We start from the raw sequence: 24,365 nt of genomic DNA, 5'->3' as shown, positions 1-24,365 counted from the left end.
ATTATTTGCTTGCCTATTGAGATGAATAACGTTTTGTTCGAGTAAGCTACACATACGTGACTGGTGTCAAGCTTTTTTTTTTCGTGAGGCCTCTCATGGGGTCACCATATGTTGAAACGTAACAGTGGCAAAAAATCCCATAATTTATAATTGGCGTACAGATTTAAGTCATTCTGGAGATCAGAAGCCGTATATTTCTCGAATTCTGACGCCAAATTCCCTTCAGAATTTATCCATATATGACATATGGGAAATGCACTCTTTGAAATGGCGGCGTGAGGTGACGTGTTGTTCAAAACTGCGTGCCCTACCCCCCCCCCCCCCTCTTCCGCTTCAACCTTCTTCACTGTTTCGGCCCTTGTGGGACTAAATTTCGCGAGTGCGGCCCGCTAGCTGAGGTGACTTTGAGACCCCTCATATACGCGGTTAACATGTCGGGATATAGCCGAGCTAACATGTCCGGATATAGCCCAGCAGCTTCTAAGAGCTTAGATTTTTTTAACGCCCTTTTTCAATCGAACAGCATTTATCAGTTATTTAATACTGCCCCATCTACTAGAATAACTCGGTAAGATTGTTTATGCTTCAGTTATTGTTTTAGGCAAATCTATCAAGGAACCTATGTTTGGGTAAATGGGTATCGAATTATTTAAGTGGAACACGCGGAGAATCGTCAGTTGCCCTTGAGATAATTCGGTGATCCGTTCACGTACCATAGCGTTGGATATGAAGAACAACTGCTTCCCAGACACGTTTTCCAAGCCCTCTAGACGGGTATCCTCACGCTGCTGTCTCTCGAACAGCAGTTTATTGAATGCCTGTAAGGAATAGAACGGCATATTAGTGGCACAGGCAACGAGAGACACTCTCGTTTCTTTCCATGCACTTCCGGTTCAGCACTTATTTTCGGTTTTCAAAATATTCAGGAAAAAGGCTAAAAATAAAGCTGGTATGGTTCTGAATCAAGTTAAGAGTTACATTGTGTACACATGATATCGGAGCATAAATTTACTTTAGATGAGGGCCAAATAAATGTCAGGATAATTCAAGAAAATAATTGAATGAGTTCGTTGAAAGAGCGGACGGTTTTTATGTGAGCAGATGCGATCGTTGCGGCACCTCGCGAAGCAGATCTCAACCACGTGATTCTTTCTACTTGGCCTCCGAGATTCGCTTCTTCAGTGCGACGAAGCACAAAGTTAACTGAAGGAATATACCAGGGCATACGGATGCCGAGGTGCAAGTGCAACGACCAGATACCCAAGTCAAAGATTATGGTCGCCTCCAATTTTTTTTTGGGGGGGACAACAAAAATGCTTGCTTCATCGTGTCACTAAGACTTCTGACGCAATAAGCAGAATGGCACGGCACATTTTACCTTGAATCTAAGCGGCAGAGCGGTCAAGCATTGCTGCAGTTGGTTTCTATCTTTTGCTGCATTAGCCATTACCAAACATTTTGGTATACGTATTGTAGAACGCAGAAAATGATCAAAAGTTTCACTGCAGGCATTCTACCACTGGAAGCTAGGGTTCACAACCTAGTGCATCCTGCATCTTCTTTGCTTCCGTTTTCTCAAAAGCTAGTAGCTGAGTTAGTTTAGCCCTAAGCCTAAAAAGGAGAGTGACAAATAAAAACAAATTCACGAGACTCACCTTGAAGGCAGTCCTGATACCGCCATTGTCCGCTATATTCTCTCCTACAGTATTGTTCCCATTTAGCTGCATTTCGGAAAAGAAACAACGCATAATTGTCCGAGATGTCGCCGAACGTTATTAATTGCGGCAATTGTCATTCCAGGTTCCATAGTGCTGACTTTAATCACTGCCAATATTTAGCCTTGTGTGTTTGGTGTATAACATATACAAGCTTGAAGTGTATCCCGGACAGGGAAAAAAAAGAAACCAAGTAACGCAATAGCTGTTACCACCCGTGGTTTATTGAAATGGTAACAGTATGTAGAGATACAAAAAGAAAAGAAGCTTCGAGATATGCAGACAAAACGGATAATATAGTCGTCAATGTAATGAAAAAAAACTTTTACATGGTGCTATAGTTTTCCCCTTATTCGATAAAGACAAACACCGATACTTGGAAAACCTCCAGAGGAGTTGTCCAGGTATGCGTAAGTATCGGATCGCCGTTCCCATCCGACCATGTGGGCGATGACGTACATGGAGCCTTGTGTGGCACGACCGCACGTGGGTGCAGCGCCGGGCGATTGCGTGGCGTGTGCATCACGGGTCGTGCTACGTCACGTATACGATTTCGGGGTTTAAGTATTCTATGCATATAAAGCTTTTGTAATTGATAACCTTTAAGTACCCCTCTGGTAAATGTGATTCCTCGATGGTGCCTAAATACCCGTCTGGTAACTGATCCCTTGATCAAACCGCATCTGCCTCTTTTTAGGAATAGATTGAACACGATCGGACATACATCGAACATGAACAGACCCGATCCGAGCCCCATTGACCGTTACCGGAAGCATCCGACATTTATCGGTCCTTACCGAACTTGCTGCAGCTGTTATCGGACCTAATCAGCCTTACGGAACTCGATCCGACCACAGCAATTTTTCCAGTCATAATGACTGATGTTTTAATAGCGACTATTTAAGTAAATAGCTAATAATCGTAATTGTTATTGACCTTAATCATCTCTGAAATTCCATTTCGTTTCTTGTTATCTTCGTTACTGGCGAATTAGCGATTAATAATAATCACAAATTCCTCTTGATTAATATTTTATGAACCTTACCGAAATCGATGCGTCCTCATCATTATATCAGATTAGGTTAGTTACTGACAAATCACTGAATAATTAAGTGAGTATCTTGCTTATCTTTTTCCATTCTTCAAATTTATGTCGTAATTATTACTGACTAATTTGTGAATAACCTTCGAACTACTTATTGTGATTAATAGTTAGTTGCTTCAATTACGTTTTCTAGTTATCTTCATGACATCCTTACCACAAATGCCCATTTATTACCCTTATACAGAAGCGTAATATTACAGTCACGGTTTCGATCAGAATAGTAGTCAAGCAATGCTTACGCATTAAGCACTTATTCTCCTTCTTCATAATGCAAGACTGCTGCTTTTATAGTCTCTCGTGTGTACGTGCGTCGACAAATAACGGTGCGATTGCCGTAGTACCGTAATATCCCGCCTTTAAGTGCCTTTTTAAGCTTACTGTGGATTACCAAATCACTCAAGTTCACGCCTTGCAAAGCTATAGAATAGAATATATTTTTTAAAAATATTGTAGATAATAGCCTTCGACACAATTGTTGCCGGGATTTACAGTTTATTCGAAAATAAATATTTCACTCACAATGCCTGTCGCAAAAGGCAGCTTGCCATAGTTTATTTTTTGCGACAACCTCCTCCAACCCTTTGTCTACGGCTTTGGACAAAAGCTCACACGTATTTTTTTTTTATTATTGTTGAACCGAAATTAATCAGTAGACAATACTTTGGTGTAATGTGAGGCTATAGATGTATGCAGCTACTTTCCCACGCCTCTCGTGCCCTAATATAACAATAAATAAGGGGGTTTTACATTCCAAAATCACAATATGATTATGAGGGCGGCTGTAGTCGACCCCTCCGGAAATTTTGACTATTCGATGTTCTTTAACGTGCACCTAAATCTAAGTAAACAGGCCTCCAGCATTTCGCCTCCATCGAAGGTGGCTGCCACAGCTGAGATTTGATCCCGCGACCTTCGGGTCAGCAGTTGTGCACCATAACCACAGTGGTGGGTCCTCTCGTGCCTTAACCAGCAGTGCTAATCTGTTAGCCATAATCAGGAATTAACCTTACCGTCATGTTGAGACGCTTGACAGTGATGCTTCCATATTGATGCTTGAAGCACAGCGCCCTTTTGTCAAACTTTTTTCGAGTTTCGTTCGTCCACCACTGTTCCAACCTTCCGTTTGCATCAAACTGGCTTCCTTCAAACGAGAAAGGTCAGGGTGTTTGAGAAAGAGATTGGAATTCGGATTATACCTATAAACATTGCGAGGGATTACCCCTATAAATCTAATTCGATCTTTTTTTCCTGTGTTCGCGCGCTTCCCGCCGTAATGAACCAATAAAATCGCCCGCGCTTCTACTATTGTTGTGGGAGTCTTAACTTCACGTGCGATGAAAAATATGGGCAACAATCGAAGTGGTTTTTCATACCACTATCGCACCAAAAAAATACGTACCACTTCCTAGTTGAAAAAATATACATAACTTCACAGCTTATTCTGCTTTTACAGTAGCAGTTTATTATCTGCCATGAATTTGGTTGTTTTGTGGCAGGATATTTTTTAACCTCCTTGTTTTGTGGGGTAAAGAGAATAGCGTGCGATCAGGGCGCTGACGAGATTTTCTCCATTTAAAGAACATATTGTGCCCATATATGATTGCTGAGTATGCAGAGAACGGCCAGCTAACTATACCTAACTTAATGCTTTGAAAACAAACTTTGGAACCGTTCTAAGTTCAACGTCGTGCAAAGAGTGCGTCACACACGACGCGTTTGTTATGCTAACTTTCATGGGGCGTACAGTGTTCTCATTTGTTATTTTCCTTGAGCTTGGTCGATACCGGCCGTCGCGCATGACCTCACTCATAACGATGCTACCCGAAACACGTTGAGCTTGAGTTGCTGAATTGGCCAATAGGAAAACAGCTACTGTCTCATCTCGCTGTCATATACGAAAGTGAATTTTCTCACTCTGCGATGTGCTTCGTCATCGTCATCATCAGCAGCAGCGGCGTATCTTTACGTTCACTCAATGATAAAGTTCTCTAGCAATAATCTTCACGTTAATTTGTTAATGAGCACTAACAGACAATAATGCCAAGGAAAGTATAGGGGATGTTACTAGTAGTAAATATAAGGTAAATGTGAAGAAAGAAAAGTAGACGAAAAGATAGCTTGCCGCGGGCAGGGTCCCTGCCCGCGGCAAGCTATCTTTTAGTCCGCTTTCCTTTCTTCACATTTACCTTACATTTACTACTAATAACATCCCACATACTTTCCTTGGCATTATTGTCTGTTAATGCTCATTAATATTGTGTATCACAAAGAAAAACGAGCCCTTAAAATTAACACTTCTTTCCTTCTCATTAATTTGTGTTGCACACGCGTATTCGATCCTGTGAATTGTTCTCATTTGATCACCTCACCTATTTTTCTTTCGCCCTCGGCTATGCTTCCCGTGTAATGGCACCTATTCCGTCTCTTTAACTCGCCACCGATATTTTCCTGGGAATTACGTGGCCTGAACAGCTGTTTCCTTTTCTCTGAATGCCTATGAGAATATCGGCTCACTATGCTTTCTCTCGGAATGTTTCGTCTCTCATCCTATCCATTAATGCTACACCTATAATTTTTCGTCAAGCGACGTTGCATATTTCTTACCTTTCCAAGCCACTTCGCGCTTTTCCAGTGGTTTGCGTACAAGTTAACAAAAAGCTCATGTTATCTCCTTAAAGCAAGGAAAACATCTTGTAGCATTGCATTTTTCTAGTCATAGCACTCACCTGTGTCATCGAAGCCGTGAGTCATTTCGTGTCCGACCACTGTACCGATAGCCCCGAAATTGATAGACCTGTGTGAAAATGGGCTTGTGATGTCACTCTCAATATGTATCCACTATCATCATTATTCAACATTTGCTTGTCGCTGTTTATACTGACAAGTACTGCGCGACAAAATACTGCACTCACTTGACAAATACTGCGCGACAAATATTGCGCGGAGTATTTCTCAATTGAATAAACGCAGCTATTTGTTCATTTTATGACTGCGTCGTAATAAATTTGTGTGCTGTTATAGAAGCCGCTATCAGAGACGGCAAATCTGCGACGCGAAGTCCCCTATGCGTTCTTTGGGGTATGGAAATATGCAACGCTGCTCTGCAAACGTATTCTGCACAAACTCTGAAAGCGCTCCTAAGGTAACCAATCTGTGACTTAAAGGGAAAGCATACTGAGCGTACTTTACCATATTCATGTCTTTATGTAGTTAAATTTCTCACAGGAATGCTTTCCTATTACTTTCGCAAAATTAAGTGAAAATCATCGCAGTAGTTCTTCATATTACGAAGTCTCGGAAACTTATTTCCATTGCTGCTTCTACTCTTCATAAATAATGCTCCTCAAAACGTGAATGTTCTTTCCGCTCAAAGGGAGAAATTGAGACGGAAATTATTGAAAGATTTCTTTTATCGATCTAAATCCGGCTCTTACAATATCCCATCACAATTAAATCTCATCTACAGATAATCTACTTCTTAATGTCCCAAATCTTTCACATTTATCTTTGATGCGTTACAAAATTCTCTCTTCCCAATGGTGCTCAGGTCACGGCAATAGCTGGCACCAAATGTGACGTATGACTTTCTTCTAGCAAACTGGTTATATTTTGATATCTTACCGTGGAAGTCCGTACTGGTAGAATACACCTTGAAGTATTCCTGACGGGTACACTAGAGAAAAGGTGTTGTAAAGTTCATGAGCCGCAAGCTAAATTAGCGAAACATCATAAAAGATAACGTACTTGATCTGTGATTTGCGTCAAACACATGAAGCAAAGTTTTCATATTTTACAAAATACAACCATTTTTTTAGTGTACTTGTATTAAAGTTTTAACCTCGTTGTTACTAGTCTAGCACCACGGCAAATTATAAGGCAGTACTTATTTTACTTATCTTTCATTTCATAAATTTGGCATTTAAGATTCAGGCATTGCATAAAAGTACAATTTAGCATGTGTAGCAACTGCACCTAAACAGGGGCTACACATGTACCCGGTAACCCGGTATCTAAGATTCGTGATATGAACTAGACAACTGATCTGAAATCGTCAAACCACTGACTACGGGGTAACCTGTCTGCAACCCTTGTTATGTGAACAACGACGTTTATGCGGTTGTCTGCGATGTTTTATTCTTATTGGTTAGATCGGGTTACACAGCTTGAAGAAAGTGAGCAGCCGAGATATGCTTATTCAATTTTATATTCTTTTTAATTTCAAATGTAATATGCATCAGGCCGTTTTTTATGACCACGAGCATGTTATCGGAATGTTGAGCAACCGCGCTCAGTTCTTTAAAATATGAATCAAACCGCTACGCTACCAAAAACGTTTGACTTACATGATCGCGTATGAAATGTCGCACTAATCTCTCTAAATATGTTTCGCACTTCGTGTCCCGCGCATGTTGAGAGAAACCGGCCTTTCTTGTTGTGTAAACTCTGCGTTAACTGTCGTTCCTCTGCGCAATCCTCAATTGCTTGCTTCTGTAGCATGGTTTGCCATTTAACAAAGTAAGTCTCTCTCAAGGAGCGCGTGTTGGGACGGTACATGGTAAGACATTATTTAGAGAACTTAAACAGCGCTCAGAACGAGACACCAGAGCAGCAGTGGTCAGGAAAAACGCAGACTAACAGCCGATTTATTAAAATCACACAAGCTTCTCCTGCACCAACGCGCGGAACAGACATGACCGCGTGGCGACAGCACACTCTCCCTCCAACGCCCCTATCATACCCAAGAAAGTCAAGCTCTTCCTTGAAGAGCGACACAGATGGTTCGCTGACGCACCTATCTCGCCCATGTCTTGCTATCCATTACGTTCGTCCTGCCTTCTCCGACTATGGTGTCTCGTTCCGAGCACTGTGTAAGTTCTCAAAATAAAATATATCTCAGTGTATACTCCAAATGATTCCTATGTTTCAAAAAAATCAACCTCGTTCAGGAAACACAGTTGCAGTAGGGTAGACTTACCCATTTCATTCGTGGCCGGATCGTAGAAAGCGTTTACAACCGCTGCTCCAACAATCCACCTACGTTCGAAAGCAATTTAAATCAGTAACTGTGCACATGACAACGCCTTTACCACTGCGAACATTGCGCATAGGGTAATGTAACCTAACATATCGTATAACTCCACAAGAAAGCATTTTGGAGCGTGAAGAGCGCTGTGAGTGTCATGTACGCTTTGCAATCACTGTAGTGGTCAAATTCCGTACCTCTAGGCAAAAGCCCTGCGATTAAATACGTCTAAGAGCTTGTAATTAATTAAGTCAAAGCACTGGAAAGGAAATATAGAATTCAGAAGCACAGGCCCAAAATCTTATTTTTGTTTACGTGCAGAGACTACTCGCAGAAAAATTATTTATCAAATGTGCAAATAGGGCAGCTAGTTTCACTGTCGCAATCTATAATCATCTAATTTAGCTTGTGCTTACTTGTTTGTAAATAAATTACAAATGACATTTATAGGGGTCATCAGCTTTTTTTGAAAACGCTGCAATATTTGGTATGAGAGACGTTACAGGAACCAGAAAAATGCCATGCTTTGCAGCATGAACCTTCTGGTTGCTAATTTCGGTTATTTAGGATCTTGCATTTCTTAAACCCAATTTCTATAGCAGTATTATCATTTCAACCTACTCTAAATCCTTGTTGTAAGGCTCGCGCAATTTTTCTAGCTTTTTTCTTCCGTTGTTGGCTGCTATAAAGTGCCAGATTTTCAAGAATGCCTGGGTTGGATCCAGCTGGGGAACCTGCAAAATACGAAAATAATTCAGTCACCGCACAGCGGGCTTCCCTTAGAGTTACATTAGGTGACCAGTAACTGCCCCTTTTTGAGTCATTGCTATGTGGTTGCTAAGACCTATGAATAGCTTAGAGGAATAAAGCTGCTGCGCAATATAAGTTGATTAAATATTTTCGCTGTCCTACGAACTGAAACGTGATGCCGTTTCACGCTACCAGACGCTCATTTTCTCAGTCATTGATATGTTACGTGTATCGTAATGTTAATAGTGAACAGAATAATTGTGAACATCAACCTTTAATAAAACCTGCATGTGTACATTCCACCTCACGGCTTAGATGGGTTGGGTTGTTTGTGTTTATTTCTCTCTTTGTTTATGATGTTTATGCGTTTGGCGTATTGTGAGGAAATGGATAGTTAGAGCTTCTCAGATTTCTATTGGAATTCCTGGATCGGTACAATGTACCTTACGTTCTCATATGTCTGTTTTTATTAAGCAACAGTATCAGAATAGTCAAGTACGGGATTATGTACTTCAGTTACTTACGTAATGATACAGCTCTTCGAGGAACGTCATATTCAGGCCCCATTTCGGGTACGCAATTTTAGACTCCATTTGATTCAACTGAAAGCAAAATAGAACGCACGTTTTTAGACACAGATAATTGCTACTTGCGAATTAAGATTGCGCGACGGTTGTAGGTTCGGTCGCCTGCGGCAGCGAGTTGTTATTTTGTTCCTTTTAATTATATCTTCCTCAATCTCAAAATTAGTACGCTTCAAATAAAAAATACGAAGAACCGTATACTTGCCATGGCCTGATTTATATTTATAAATTGGCTCCTCGTTTCATTCGCCCACTTTCATGCATAATTATGGTATGTGGCTCAGAAACATGCCTCGTTCTTGTGTTTCCTTCAAGTGTGTCGTTTATCAAACTTTTTTTTTCTTGAAGTCGCCGTATAGCTTCATGTTTGCTTTCTTTCCGTCTCTTTTGTCTCATCCCTCTTTTTACAATAATATAGATTTCTGTGAGCAATTCATCTACTAGTCACTTAAAAGCCCATTAAGTCGTGCGGAATGTTTGTGTGTTTTTTGTAACCGTTAAGAGCACACCAAGAATTCCTTCAAATACGACTCACGTTTAGTCGCTTGATCAGCTTAGGACAAATGATCTTGTGCAGTTGCTTGAAGTAAATATGACAACACACTCGACGTTTGCTAATATGAGATTTTCTGGCTCGCTAATAGGTTCTTCTTAAAAATCTCTGACGCCAGACTCTACAGTGAAATCGCAAACATCCACACACTTGTGAAACAAGCTGGAGAGTCATCTTTCGCTTGGTGCTTACAAAAGCGCAATACAAAAGACTGCTAGGACAAGGGTCGTAACAAACGTCCGCAAAACCAAACGTCATTAAAGGACAAAGCCGCCCGTCAAGACGGTGGTTTTTGAGGCCGGATGGTATGTTGCCTACGTATAAGCTTACTTATTGTATAAATAATTGGATGAGATGTTGACGACAACATTTTCGTACAAGTCGACATAGTAGCCACGTGTTCGTAAAAAGCATTGGTACTGACTTAAACACAATGATGAATACATGACGACATCACATCACATGAGGAGCGATGAAATGATGGAGCTGGACTTTGAGTTGTCATGTCGCATCCCAGTATTTAATGCGCATTTTCTGGCAACACCATCTGAACGCGTTGGTACGTTTTCAAATGCCAACTGGACTCTGCCGAAGAGAGGCCACAATGCTACATCGGTTATGCATGGCTAATAGTGGCTTTCGCAAAGTCATGTTCTTTTCATATAGGAATGGGCACCAGCTGTGGCACCAGCTGCAGCCCACCGTGCGTCGAAAAATCTCGGAGGCGATGTACTGGGTTTCAAGCGCTAGCCTACAACCATCATAGTCGGACGTCGTCTCCTTGCGCCTGCAGTTACTTTTTAAGAAAACAGACGCGGCTGCTTAATGGAGATAAGTAGTTACTGGCACATTACTCGAATGTGCTGGCGTGTTACTATACTAGTAATATTCGTATATGCATTGTTCTATCTTGTGCACGTTTTCTTGGTGCTGTTCTTGTGCTCATCAATTTTTTTTCTTGTACAAGATATATTAATGAACAGATTGCTAACATACTCGTGTTTTGTAACCAATTTAGAGGAAGTGAACTTTCGTTGCAGGTGACTTTTAAACCGGAGACTTGCGCTCAAAAACAACAATTAGACGTGCATTGCTAAAGCTATGATGATTTATTTATGAGTGTTGAATATAACCAAACTTACGCTCAAAGCCACCTACGCAGCAGTTCCGTCCGGGCCGAAGTAAACAACTTTGAAAATTAGCGCGCTCAAGTTCCGTAATGGTTTCTCGCTAGCCGGAAAGTTTTACTTACTAAGAAAAGGAACTTGGGTGACCTTACACTTGAAACCATTTGTCTGCGAGTGGGATTCGCTTGAATTTATGTTGTATTCGACAGGATCCCAAGAATAGTTCTCGACTTCCTTGTCGCGATCAAATGATTATGGCGACCGGCTGCAGCGACGAGTTGTTTCGATGAGTTGTGTCTCAGAAGCTAAGCCACCGCGATGATGGAGGTGAAAATGCCAGTGACCCGTGTACTTGGGTTTAGGTGCATGTTAAAGATCCCCGTGTGGTCGAAATTTTTGGAGCCCCCCACTACGGCATGCCATTTAATCATATTGTGTTTTTTGGCACACAAAACCCCTGATATTATTAGGTTCAGTAGCAATCGGTGCCATCCGTATGGCTTACTTTCTCGCTTTTGCACGGTATCTTTCATTTTACCACTTCTCATTAGTCGTCACTCAGACCTCATTTAGAGCCTAATCCCACCCTTAATATTTTTCCGGTATAACGCATAATGGAACATGGAGAATGTGGAATACGTTAATGGCAATATAACCTGCCTGATGCGTGTATAAACATTCGAACTGCTCGCGAATTGTCATGTTCCTGATAAAAGGTTCACTATGCCATTCCAATAATTCCAAATGCCTCCTGTATATTTCTTAAAGAGAACATATGGATACCGCATATAGTCCTATATGCTTCCATGATAGTTGCACGAGAGATGCATACCGAAGACTTCAGTATTGGTACTGCTGTACTGCTGTAAGATGTACTGCGTCAGAAGACGTTCTATTTGTACAGTTATTGAAATTGCAAGGTGGCAGTGAAACATTTCGACAAATACACTGCGCAGGAAGATGAAACGATATCCCGTGAGAAGTAAATAACGCTCATAATAAAAAATTTCCGGGGGAATACAGAAACTCACCTTCAGCAAAGCTTTTTCTTTTGTCTCGTTATCCATCCATTGGTTCTGCTCAAGTGACGATTTGAAAATATCCTTCAGTCTGGAGACCAGATCTTCAACCTGATAGGGAAAGTATTGATGAGTAGAGAACCCACACCATGATTACACAAACAAATGGGACATCAGTCCGGATGAAAATTAAAGTATTCAAATAAATACGCAGCGGCGGTTTAACAATCGTAGCGTCCGCCTGTAGAGCTAACGTTTTCACAAAGAGTCTTGCCGAAATGGAAGCACCACGATGGTGCTTCCGTGTAATTAACAGAACGTTGGAATGAAATATTTTTTTTATCTTTAGAACACTTGACGCTACCATTTCTTTCGTTTGTCTCGATCAAATTCTCAGCGTCCTTCATTTTCTTTTTTTTATCTTGCCAATATGCGCATGTTTAGGACACTTGCTTGAGCAAAAGCTTTGGCGAAGGCAATTATTTACTCATCATGTAATGCGCGTAAAGGACGCCGAAATTTTTCGATCCAGGTAACGTTGATTCACGGCAGCACCTTAAGTACCTTCCCTATTTTCCATGCGTCTGGGGGCCTTAATTCTTGAATGGCGGCTCTTAATTGCTGTTTCCTATTGCCCTGCAAGCTTTCTACACCGCCAACATCTCTTCCATGTGTAAATAGTTCAGCAGTAAAGTAAAGTGGCTGCTCGGTATCAGTTTAAAGTGATGTGTTGTGGTACGATTAAGCTAAATAAGTTCCAACCGTGTTTCTTTTCACTAGGTGTTTTCCTCGGTTTCTTCTTGCAATTTACATCTATTCACAATATATAGGAAACTGTAGTTATTTCCACGACCTGACTCTCTACTGAACTCGCATATAATTTATGAGTTTAAGGTGACCGCTGCTGTGATTAGGTATCACTCTTACCATTATTTACTTCATGTTGAACAATCTTTACATACACACAACATACTTCCAATACACGTTATCTATTTTTTTTCGGAGACGTGCGAATGCGCCTTTTCCTCTGACAGTAGGGTGGACTCAATGGTATGCATCTTTCAAAGACCATTGACCATCATTATTTTGTCACAAGTAATCTAAGACCGGTGACGTAACGCTCAACTTCGTGCCCTCTTGGCAAGATTGACAATGATAATTCAATATCAAGTATCAAAACTGCACGTAATTTTTTGTTTCTGCCAGCTGATACGCGTTATGTCTTACACTATCAGCGATATTATGATAAAGCCTACTCCATTGTTTTGCAGTGTGTAACATGCAGCAAATGGTGGTTCTCTTTGATTTTTGAGGCACTTCTGCATTGTGTAATGCTACAAATGCGTAGCTGCGCTTCCAAAGATGCGCCAGTGGTGATGACCGCTTGTTATGAAATGGGTGATGGAATCTTCTGTGTCTCCGTATCTCTGAGGTTTTCCTCGACCTTCTCATCTTTCAGATTATTTTAACCTTCCTCATCGGTAGGTTGCCAGCAGGGCTCTGCTTAGATAACATCCATGCCTTTCTCATATGATTTATTTCTCTCTCTCTCTCGAGACTGACTCCTCACCTCACTCTTTGCTTCAGGACTGAACTTCTCTTTCACGTATAAATAACCAGTAACCTCCATCATTGCACTGTTGATCAGATTGGTGCATTCTTTCCACCTGGGAGGCATCTCCTGAATTCCCGATGTGGCTTTCTTCACACCGAATAGGGCATCCCGAATATCCCGGGAAGCGTGGGGAGCCCACAGGAACATGATACGAAGGCCTATGTAGTTGAATAGCAGTGCCCTGAAAAATTACAGTCGTGTCAGTGTTGCTAGCAGTTATAGCAGGCTCAAAATTCGTAACATAATATGTGTTTCGAATGCGTATTTATTTCTTTATACTGCATAAACACATCTTCAATCGTCCCATTGACTTAAGTCGGTCAAGCTCCCAGTTATAAGATATATCAAGTCTCTAATAGCCGCTTTCGCGTAGGTATGCTTGCACAATGATTTGGGCCATTCAAATTCATTTCCTCAAGGTAGCAGAAGAATATCGTTAGGTAACAATCATCTTTTTAGTAGCAGAGGTCGCTTTAGTTTAATAAGTATGTACTCTCAACATTGAACGATGCTAGTAACTGTTATAATATTCACAATACAAATGTTTGTTAAGATGCCTCCGTAGATAGAGCTTTGGAAATGTGAACCAGCCCTCAATTTCGGCCGCACAACAGTCCTGAAGTCTAGAATAAAATTCAAGAAAAACCCTTCCTGGCTACATTGACCATATAAGTTGGTGCACAACTTTTCAATGCAACAAATCGTCGTAGAGTACGTATTATTTTGTTATAAAGTCATAGTAAGGATCATTCGCACTCGAAAATGAAATGTCGCCAACTACGATGATTTCTTCGTTAGTTAATGAGCAGAACGTGAACGTTTACTCCCCACGACCTTTAATATTCCGCATTTATAATAGCAAAGGTCACTTTTGTAGCACTAATCTACGCAGATAACTCATGCATATATTTTTAAAAGAAGCGTTTGCACGTGTTGACTATTATAGTTTAAAAGTTTGATCTTAATGAATGTTGTTCCCCTTTGACAGAAGAACTTAATTTTAATTTCTGATGCTAGGAATTTTCAGATCCACAATGAGAATGCACATCACAGATTTCTGTCGTATTCTTACGGCTTCGTACTCTCCAGAAAGTCGACCAGCTTTTTGTAGTAGTCCATGGAGTACAGTTCGACTGTCTCGTCTTCAGTGAGCAATATATCAGCCTTGGAAAACTCCCAGTTGAGGAGATCTAAAAGGGGAAACTGATGAAAAATAATGTACCACAGACTGCATGCCAAAAGATTTTTGTTTTCTTTTCCTCCGTAGCAGATCTTCTTCGATGACCGGTACACGAAACACCAAAAGCTTAAAATTCCTGCTTCGTTTTATGGAAAGGTGAGGTTCACCTTTCTTTGGCTATTCAAAATACTGTGGAACTATTTAATGGACAAATTAACTTTAATTTCTCGAGACACATTGAAAATAGTACTGTCGGACCGATTCCTTAAAAATGTTGTTCGATACAAAATAAAGACTCGCGAAGAATTGATCATATGTTTGATAACTTACGTTCTACGTTTATTCGCTTCCTGAGAAGACGTCTATAAGCACGGGATACTTCCACGAAGTTTTATTTTGTTAAGGACTTGTAAATATTGGTTCTACAGTTGTGTAAATGAAACGCTAGATACTTTTAGCTCTGAGGTCTATTTCGCAACTTAAAGATTTCTACGAATTCGCAGAAGAAAGACGTAGAAGACCACATTGTTGATTTAGTGGATGTGGCATTAACCTTATGCGTCATTGAAGAACAAGCAAGCATACAATTATCCAGGATGACTAACGCGCGTGCTGATGAAGTAATGGCATGCGTCAGCAATTTTCTTCGTTGCTACACACGAGTACCTACAATTTGTAACTTCAGCATGATGCCAAAAAAATAATGTATATTCGCTGTGGTCAGTCTTTATACTTAATTACTGCGTATGGCTTGATAATCATTTCAAGACAACACGTCTCATTTCTTTCTTTACGTTAAATCTAGATAAACAGCACTGTGCTACATAAACCATACGTCCATTCTATCACGTTAGGAAGTTGCTAGCTTCAATTTGCTGTTAATTTATTAAAGTTTATGCTATTGTTGAAGAAGGGACACCGTGATAAATTCATCTTTTGGAGTTAATGTTCAACGAAGCTCAAGATTTCTAATTAAAATGAACATCATTTAGGGCTCTACAGAAGCATCCTAATGAAAATGTTGCATTGTGTGTTTTCAGTAACGAACATTCTTTTTTTTTATTTGCGACATAGACTAGCCCTTAAGGCGTAATATTTGTTGCGTATATTTGTGTTAAATGTGCGCCGTTAGGCCGGTGTTGTGTGTGAAGTGAAGAAGTGTCTTATGGAATGTGTTGTCATGTATCCGTCGGTCATAACTGTTTGTGTCACTGTAGCGAAGACCAGCTTGCAGGAGATGCCGGGTTCAAACAACCTCTTTTTAATCTGATTCAGTGCATCGCCTATTTTATTTTCCTTTAAAATTTTGATGTCATAGAGAACATTTTTCTATCTGATACCTAGCGCTCACTTTTTGAAGCGTCTTTTTATGTGAAAAGTTCCATTCGTCTTAAAGTCCTGTGTATGCGTAGGTTAGGAACATCGTCTGTTAGCATTCATTTGCCAGTTCCACCAGAAGCAAGGAGATTTTCCATTTTATGAGCTCCACGACCGACCATACACGATTCATGATTACAACTTCCGCCTACTTGTTTACGAACTGAGGGCTTCACCAGATGATTTTTTTTAATGAAACTGGCCAAGTATACCTTTTGCATTGTCACCGAGTGAATAATCAGCCGCAACCGTCAAAACTTAAAGTAAAAAAAAAATTAATATTTAATAATTCTTCATTCTCCCTATTAATGACATTTCTTATAACAACATCTCTGCTCACATTTTCCTCTAAATAGTAATAAAGCAATAGTAACTCTTCGTAATTTATTAATTGCAGTGAACGACTACGCGACGTGTCGTATTAGGCTTCGCCGCCACTATCCACGGAACATGCATAAAATATATCAATGCGAGGATATAATGCTATGCGGTTTAGTTTTAGCCCTTCAGGTCAAATCTCTCAACAGAAAAAAAAAAGCACTTACAGTCGAGAAGTTATGTTGGAGCGCAGTTATTGTAGTCCTGTGATACAGGGACAGGAAATCTCTTCTTTTCTCAGGTGGGTCTGTTAGCTGCAAGTAGAATTAATGCATTGAAAGACTTTGTAATGAGAGGGTACTACACGTAGCGAATTGTTCTGATACCACAAACGCATTATCAATGCTAACTGCAGATAACTGTTAGTGTCTGAAACTATTTTCTATATATTACCCTGAAAAAATTGCATAATACATATTGGTGATCTATTCAGCGTTGTTCTCCTTAAAATTTGAGAGGTGTCTTAGGAAAACATTAACGGATGTTCGATCTGCTTCATAGAGCATAACAGAAACACCCATCCCTTCCCCCTGTGCAGGGTAGCATACCGGTTATGCCAAACTGGTTAACATCCCTGTCTTTCCTCTCTCTCGTTTTCCTTCCTTCCTATTTTCATGGAGTACGCCTTCGGATTTCTGCTGTAGAATTGATGCTCAATATACTTACTGATCTGCCTTTCCAACGCAGTGTTTTGAACTAATGTAAATGTATCAAAATAAAAATATTGTAGCGTTTAAATATAAAACAATGTGACTAGCATAACATAACGGCGCCTTTTACACTACAGGACATTTTCGCGTTATAAAATGACGCAATGATGCCATTTTTAAGCATGGTGTTCTTTAAGCTAGAATTGAGCGCGCAAAAAGCAAGCCGCAAATAGCATCCCTGCCGACGTGCTTTGAAAAGTTTGTTATATGAAAGTGCACCACTTAAATTCTGGTCGTGAGATTTTCATGAAAATCTACAGAATTGATCATATAGAATCAAGTGTACATTTTTTTTTCTTCCGGTTTTCATGCAGTGAAGCAAGGTATCGGTACGGGCTAGTTGGTATTCCATATTAAACTTGCGTACAGCGCAGGAAAACACGAAGGGACACAGAACCAATAAAGACTGGAAGTCCGGATACTATCTCGTGTACATCGGTATTTATGCACTTTTTTTTCGAAATATAGAGCTGGTTGGAAGTCAGCGCTCGTCTTTGTCGGTTCTTTGTCCCTTCGTCTTTTCCTGCACTGTACGCAAATTTTTCATGTAGTAGCTCTTTGAGCATCTGGACGTTTTATGAGCAGCATGACTATTGTGTAAAGTGAAGCCATAATTTATATATTTATGTTACACAAAAATATTGTAGCTCATTTTGTTATGTACAAGGGTTTACGGTGCGGTATGCATTTGGACTTCAGGTGCTCTGTGTCCTCATGAACCCTTCTTGAAAAGGAATTAACTTCCATGAAACATTCTACCGTTTACCAATGCTGAACCAAAATGAAAGCAAAAGCATGCTCTCTTACGTTCGCGAGTTTTCCTTCGAAAGCGATCAGTTCGTCCGCAATTTTCGATTTTTCCGATGTACTAATGCTAAATGTCATGAATGCCAGGGTGGCTTCTACGAGACGCTTGTAAGCTTTCATGATTCGTTTGTTCTCCGTCTTGTTTGGATGGATGAGCTGATTTCGCCCCACCACTGGAAAAGTCATCTGGTCAATCTGAAAGAAACAAACAGTAACGTTTAATTAGTGTTACATCACTCGCAATGAGCACCCTCTTCTACTTATCCTCTCTAAAAGAGCAATCGTATCCGATATTGGCAATTTATTTGCTGTGTGCCCAGGGCATCCAGTTTACGACACAGAATGCCCGTTATGAGTGTGGCATAGTATTTTAGACAGGTAAATATTGAGCATTTGTGTAATGGTAAGGAAACCTAACCGGTACGAAACACAGAATTATCTATTGCGAATAAGATGCGCCCAAAGAGGTGTAAACTTATTTAGATTGCACTTTAACAAAAAATATCGCGACCCTTAAAGTTTACAGTGTCTGCAAACAGTAATCATCATATGTACTGCCTCATTTTCTTTTGATTGGCAAGTAATAGACAAAGAGGACCGGTAAACATTTGAGGTACGTTCTTTGACTATGCTATAGGCCGAAAAGTGGATCCCAGCGCTTCAAGACCACAAACGGAATTCGAATTATCAGCGCGGGGCTGGCATTGTTGAGGAAAAAGTAGCCGCCATATTAGGCTGTAACCTGTGAGTTTTGAGTGCTTAACAACTAAACGAACGGTACACGAAGTACGATCACACAGGGGCACCGACTCTGCTCGTCTGGACGCGACACATTCCGCAACTCTGGATCTTGCTTCACAAAGTGTTCGCCAGATGGCGCTACGAATGAAGAAAAACGGTGGAGGAGAGACGTCGTCCTCGAGCAGAGCTTTGCCGCGTTTCCCCTTCTGTTTGCCAGATGTCATCTGCACCGCGCACGCCGCTGCCCGTCGCCGCCAGCGAGCTCCGCCAGTAAGCCCATGCCTTCATGAGAGTATTTCTAGAATAATTTCCATCCGCCTTGAAAAATGGTGCTACGTGTTTTTACTAGTCGGCTGGGAGCGCAACGGGAGGAGGAAGCATGTGTGAAAGCGTGAAGAGGAGCGGAGGGAGAGAGCAAAGGAATCAACTAGACGCCCGCGTTGCACAGCTTGTCCCGAGCAAATGCGTTGAGCTGCGGCGGAGTGGGCGCTCCTCTCTTACTTTCCTCCATGGAACAGTGCTACGGTAGATGCATATGCACGAAAACGGTTGGGTTGGTGCATTCGACGTTTCAGGATCTTATTAATTTACGTCACGGTATACAAAAATAAGAAAACATTCGTTTAACAGCCCATAGTGGCGGGGCTCATGTGTCTTATGTAAAATCGTCGGTAGCTAAGTTTTGAGTTGCATCGGTTCTGCTACTTCGAAGACTTCGTATCCCAAAGGAAAGATTTACCTGAATCACATAATTCGTCAGGTTCTTGCTGTCTCGGCCAATGTCGTAACGCAGGATTGGACCGAATCCGGTCCTGAGCAAGAGATCCGAGCAGTTGGTCAGATTCTTTATGTCACTTATACTCGTCTTCGTTATGGGCCAGTCGCCGAGTGCAGAAGCGTTCATGATGTCGTACACAACGTCGATCCGGTCGCAGACTTTAGTGACAGCTGTAATGTAAATTGAAATATTACGCCTTCCTCAATATCATGAGAGTGCTTGTTTTGTTAGCAATTGAGCAAGTTCTTTTTCGTAGTGGTACGCCAATATTTGAAAACCTTGAATATTAAATCGGATAATACCTTATTTCATGTGCACTTGAAATCGAAAAACCTGTTCTGTTCTGTACTAAATGGTTTTATGTGAAGAGGTCGATAGGTCGAGGTTTATATTACCTCGGCTACCCAATTTCTATAAGTTTGGCAGCGCGCAAAAAAGTAACATGGCTGATCCAAAACAAAAAATGAACAACTAAAAATAAGCTTATATTACAGCAAGACGGCAGGTTGGGCCAGTTGGTTAGGATTCATCTTGAACTTCGTTACAGCGCAACACTAGACACGGACAAACACGGATTAGGAACTTCCTTTCGTGCGTGTCTATAGTGTTACGCTGTAAAGAAGTTCAAGATGAATCTTATAAATAACTGAAACAAATAAAGAAAATAACATTCCTAAATGCGAATATTTTCGAATAGCCTAAAAATGCTTAACACTGTAGATAGTGCCCAAAAAACATGAAATCGATGCGAAAGTGCAATACGTTTCACCACCATGGGCATAATATAGGCTCAACACATGAGAGGTAATTAGACTGCGTCTTCCTGGACGCCAGACTTTATCGACGAGATCGTAACTGTGCGCGATCTGAAGACTACCGTATAGGCGAATAATCTGCTTATTAGGCCTGATGCCCCATTCGCGGTTTTAACGCGAGAGAGCTCGTTTTGCTGAAATTACGGCGTCGGTGTTGTTGGTTTGAAAAATGAGCGTTGTCCGTGAACGAAAATTCGACATAGAGACAAATATAAAATAAAAAAAAACTTCGGTTCGAGTGGCAATCGAACCCAGGACTTCCTCGCGGCAAGCAGCCGTACCACCAAAGAGCCACACGCGGGCTTAGAACTGTCACGGAAAAAAAAAACGCTATACGAATGTCATGTAGTGCGCGGGGTCTCCCTAACTCATGTAATATTGCCTGGCAGAAGCGTAGAATCGCATCAGACGTGAAAACATGAGAATTGAGCAACGAATGGTTGCTTTAAAGAACAACCAATTACAAAGCGCACAGGCCTAATTAAGCATCATTATGAGCAACGGCAACAACATAGTGTGCAGGAGTGCAGGTGTGTTACGGACGCGTAGTGGGTGCGACTCCAATTCCCAATTCGATAAAGGAAGCATTATGGCATAGTGGGCACTTCGCAACTGTACTTGGAGTAGGCATTCTAGGATAGTTTGAAGCGGTCCATGTTACGTGCACAGACGTTCCTTTCCTTGCGCCATGGTTTAAGGTGCCCACCGAGAAGCGAATCGAGGCTAGCGATTGAGAAGGCGATGCGAACGGAGCACGATTACGCTGTCGCGTCCGACACTTGAAGACGAAGCTCAAGGGTCCTCTAAGCTTTTACCTCTCCGCCCACTTTTCATATTATGATAACCTCTACTAATCTCCCTAAAAGACATTCTGATTTCTTTTTTTTTTTACCGAACACGTGTGTTTTGAAGAAACAGTAGACGGAAGCTTTCGTTTCTTTTATTCCTTTCTGTTCATCTCTTTATATGCGCTTTTGTTTTTACCCACAAAACCCGACACAGATAACTACGCTATGCTCTGATTAGTGCGTTGTGATGGCGCGGTGACCTAGCGAGGGAAATTGCGCTAGAAAATCAAACTTAACATTGCGAGATACGCGATTTTTCGGAGATGCTCTTTCCGCGAAAGAATTGGTACACTCGCTTGGAAAATTATTGAGAGCACGGGAACGCCTGCCTAATTGTATCGTTGCGCCTTCTGGCGGCTTTCGCGAACTACACGAGTGCTTTCGCGTTTCGCTCCCGTCGAAATGCAGCCGCTGCGTGCGTGGTCGGGAATCCACGCCTTCGAACTAAGCAAAGCGACGCCTCTAAACACCTTCGCTACCCCGACTAGCGAGCGCGGCGATTACTAACGTTTCCACGATTTTGGTACCGTCGTTGACGATAAATGGATGCGACAGCCGCAGCCCGCGCCGCTGCGAAGCAAGGGCAGGCGATGGTCAGGCAGTTGATAAGCCGAAATAGTGAGCACAGTTGCCCGGGCAAGCGCGAAGTGTGAGCTGCGCTGTCGAGCAGCTACAGATTGTGGTCGACGCCTTACTGCCTATGCCGCGCTTACAAATAAGGTAAGCAAAGCCTAATTTTTTTAGCAGCAGAGAAACATCTGCTTTTGGTGGGTCGCCAGTCGAACCTTTTTTTCCTTAGCGCAGATGTATTGGTGAAAGCTGAGTACTTAGGACGTGTCACACGCGCACGAAATATTCGCGCGTAAGAAGCCGTCCTGCGCGGCAGCCACACGGCATTGATGATCTATATTTAGAGTTTCCTTCCGAACAGGTTACGGAAAGCGGGGTGCTAGCTTTCAAAGACCAGGGAAAATAAACTGTTGCATATTGGTATATGATGTAGAGACTTACTGAATTGCACTTTTTCTCAAATAAGTGTGTGTTCATAATAGCGTGCACTCCCGCCGTCGTAGCTCAGTAGTAAGGTATGGCGCTGCTAAGCCCGAGGTCGTGGGTTCGATTTCCTCTCACGGCGGCCGCATTTATATCAGGGCGAAATGCGACAACGCTGGAGAAGATGGCTTTCGCCCTTGAGGTCGTCTTAGGCAAATGCATTAAGGATGGTGTGACTTTTTTACGAGCTGACGTGCGTTCTCCCGCTGCGCTGATCACGTTTAAATGTAGCACAAGCTGCATTGCCCCCTGTGAATATTTAAAAAACGCGCCATAACATGGGTCAAACCTTGAGCGGTGTAAAGAACATGGAAGTATGGTAAGTGGACTTACACTTGCAGGCGTGGTAGGCGACGGCAGCCTTGTCCGTGACATTTTGGTGTTTGCCTTTGACAATGGGTATACCTTCAAGTATACCTGCGAGTATGACAAAAAGTATGATATGTCAGCAAGCACTCTACATGAATGAATCGTGTCTGACACGCTTGAGCGAAGACAGCTTTTGCTAACTTGCAATGTTTGACAATGTTTGACAACAGAGAACTGTTCGCTATTTTAGAGCCGACAACATCAGCCAGTGGTATGTTTCGCATACATTTCAATGAATCTATTTTACGACGGACAGGGAGCCGTGTTTAAATTAATGAAGACAGAGGGAAGAGCGGTAAGAAGTATATATTGTACCTGAGGCATCGGAAGCGTACTGCCTTTCGCTCTGCCGCTTCAAGTTCTTATGTGCATCGTGTGGATTCTAGACAAGTGCGGCACATTCTAGTATGCACTACATGTGTAATGTTGGAAATCTCCCATTAGAGGCACATGCGCCATTGCATGCTTCATTTAGCCTATATTGCCACCTTTCCATGTCATTTTTGTGTAGTGTAAATAAGTGTTGCACATATGGCGACGTCCTTGTGAGCTCGACCAGAAACAATGGCCCCCGTGTTTTAGGAGTAGAGCTCTTAAAGTTTTTCTTTGACTCGGGTAGTGCGAACAGGAATTATTATCATGAATCGGTACGCGCTCGCTTCTTGCTCTTCAACATCTGTTTCGCTCCCGCAGCACTAGCGCTGAATTGTCCGGCATGCATTGCAATAACTACGATGGGCGAGTGCTAAAAATCTCTTAATATCACAATATCACATAACAACTAGTCAAGGGGCCAAAATCACTTAACATCGCTTAACTAGTCAACGGACGAAATTCACGTAACAACTAGTCGCGTGACCAAAATCCCATAACATCACGTAACATCTGGTCACGAGAGAAAAATCACGTGACATCATGTAACAATAGTCACGGGACTAAAATCACGAAAGTTCCCATGACATCTAGTCGCGTGGCTAAAAATCACGTACAACTAGTCACCCGACTAAAATCACGTATCATCACGTAATAGCTAGTCAGGTGACGTGCTGCTGCTAAAACCATGTAACAGTGAGTCACGTGACATGTTACTGCCAAAAACCACGTAAGAGCTAAACACGTGACTGAAGTCACGTAACATCTAGTAACATCACTAAAATCACGTAACATCACGTAACGACTAATCACGTGACTGAGATCCCGTAACGTCAAGTAACAAGTAGTCACGTGACATGCTCCCGCCAAGAAAGACGTAACATCTCACCACTTCATTGAAATCACATCACGTAACAGCTAGTCGCATGATATGTTCTCCCCATAATCCACGTAGCACCTAGTCACGTGACTGAAATCATGTACCTCACGTAACAGCTGGTCACGTGACTAAAATTACATAACGAGTCACGTGACTAAAATCACGTCATATCAATTAACTACTCACGTGACATGTTCCCGCGGAAACTACGTAAAACCTAGTCACGTGAAATGCTCCCGCCAAAACCACGTGACACGTGCGTGGTGTGGCGAACCTACTGAAACCGGAGAGAAAGAGAGAGAAAGGTTTTAATGAAATGCTGGAGATGTTTGCCTGGCTATTCGCCTGACATGGTACTCCAGGTGCTGGGTGATATGATAAAAAATAGTGAAGTCTAGCCATAGTGCTACTAGCAAAAACTTAGCATCTCAAGCAAAAGCTTGGCAATACAAGCAAAACTTAGCTAGGTTGAACACTAGCTCCGCTGTTGGTTTCTGCCGTGCGCCACTCGTGCAAGCTGCGCACTTTTTTTTTCTCAGCGTCTGTTAAAGTTTACGATTACTAGT

General features: G+C 41.7%; 1 protein-coding gene across 1 annotated transcript in view; it reads right to left on the bottom strand.

The window, feature by feature from the left end:
• The window catches only part of LOC119405130 (neprilysin-1), a 49,001-nt gene that overhangs the window by 4,629 nt on the left and 20,007 nt on the right, over nt 1-24,365 (bottom strand). The window contains exons 6-20 of the mRNA XM_037671924.2: nt 22,512-22,595; nt 19,424-19,632; nt 17,944-18,138; nt 16,594-16,680; nt 14,564-14,694; nt 13,447-13,672; nt 11,889-11,987; nt 9,118-9,195; nt 8,465-8,577; nt 7,796-7,854; nt 6,442-6,493; nt 5,547-5,614; nt 3,831-3,961; nt 1,656-1,721; nt 714-818 (exon numbers count right to left, since the gene is read on the bottom strand). Of these exons, the coding sequence (XP_037527852.1) occupies nt 714-818; nt 1,656-1,721; nt 3,831-3,961; nt 5,547-5,614; nt 6,442-6,493; nt 7,796-7,854; nt 8,465-8,577; nt 9,118-9,195; nt 11,889-11,987; nt 13,447-13,672; nt 14,564-14,694; nt 16,594-16,680; nt 17,944-18,138; nt 19,424-19,632; nt 22,512-22,595 (1,703 nt within the window). The remainder of the gene's footprint in view (nt 1-713; nt 819-1,655; nt 1,722-3,830; nt 3,962-5,546; nt 5,615-6,441; nt 6,494-7,795; nt 7,855-8,464; nt 8,578-9,117; nt 9,196-11,888; nt 11,988-13,446; nt 13,673-14,563; nt 14,695-16,593; nt 16,681-17,943; nt 18,139-19,423; nt 19,633-22,511; nt 22,596-24,365) is intronic.

This window comes from Rhipicephalus sanguineus, chromosome 9 (genome assembly GCF_013339695.2).
Source record: "Rhipicephalus sanguineus isolate Rsan-2018 chromosome 9, BIME_Rsan_1.4, whole genome shotgun sequence".
NCBI lineage: Eukaryota > Metazoa > Arthropoda > Arachnida > Ixodida > Ixodidae > Rhipicephalus > Rhipicephalus sanguineus.
The sequence above is the reverse complement of the archived record's forward strand: the minus strand, read 5'-3'. Positions and strand labels throughout refer to the sequence as shown.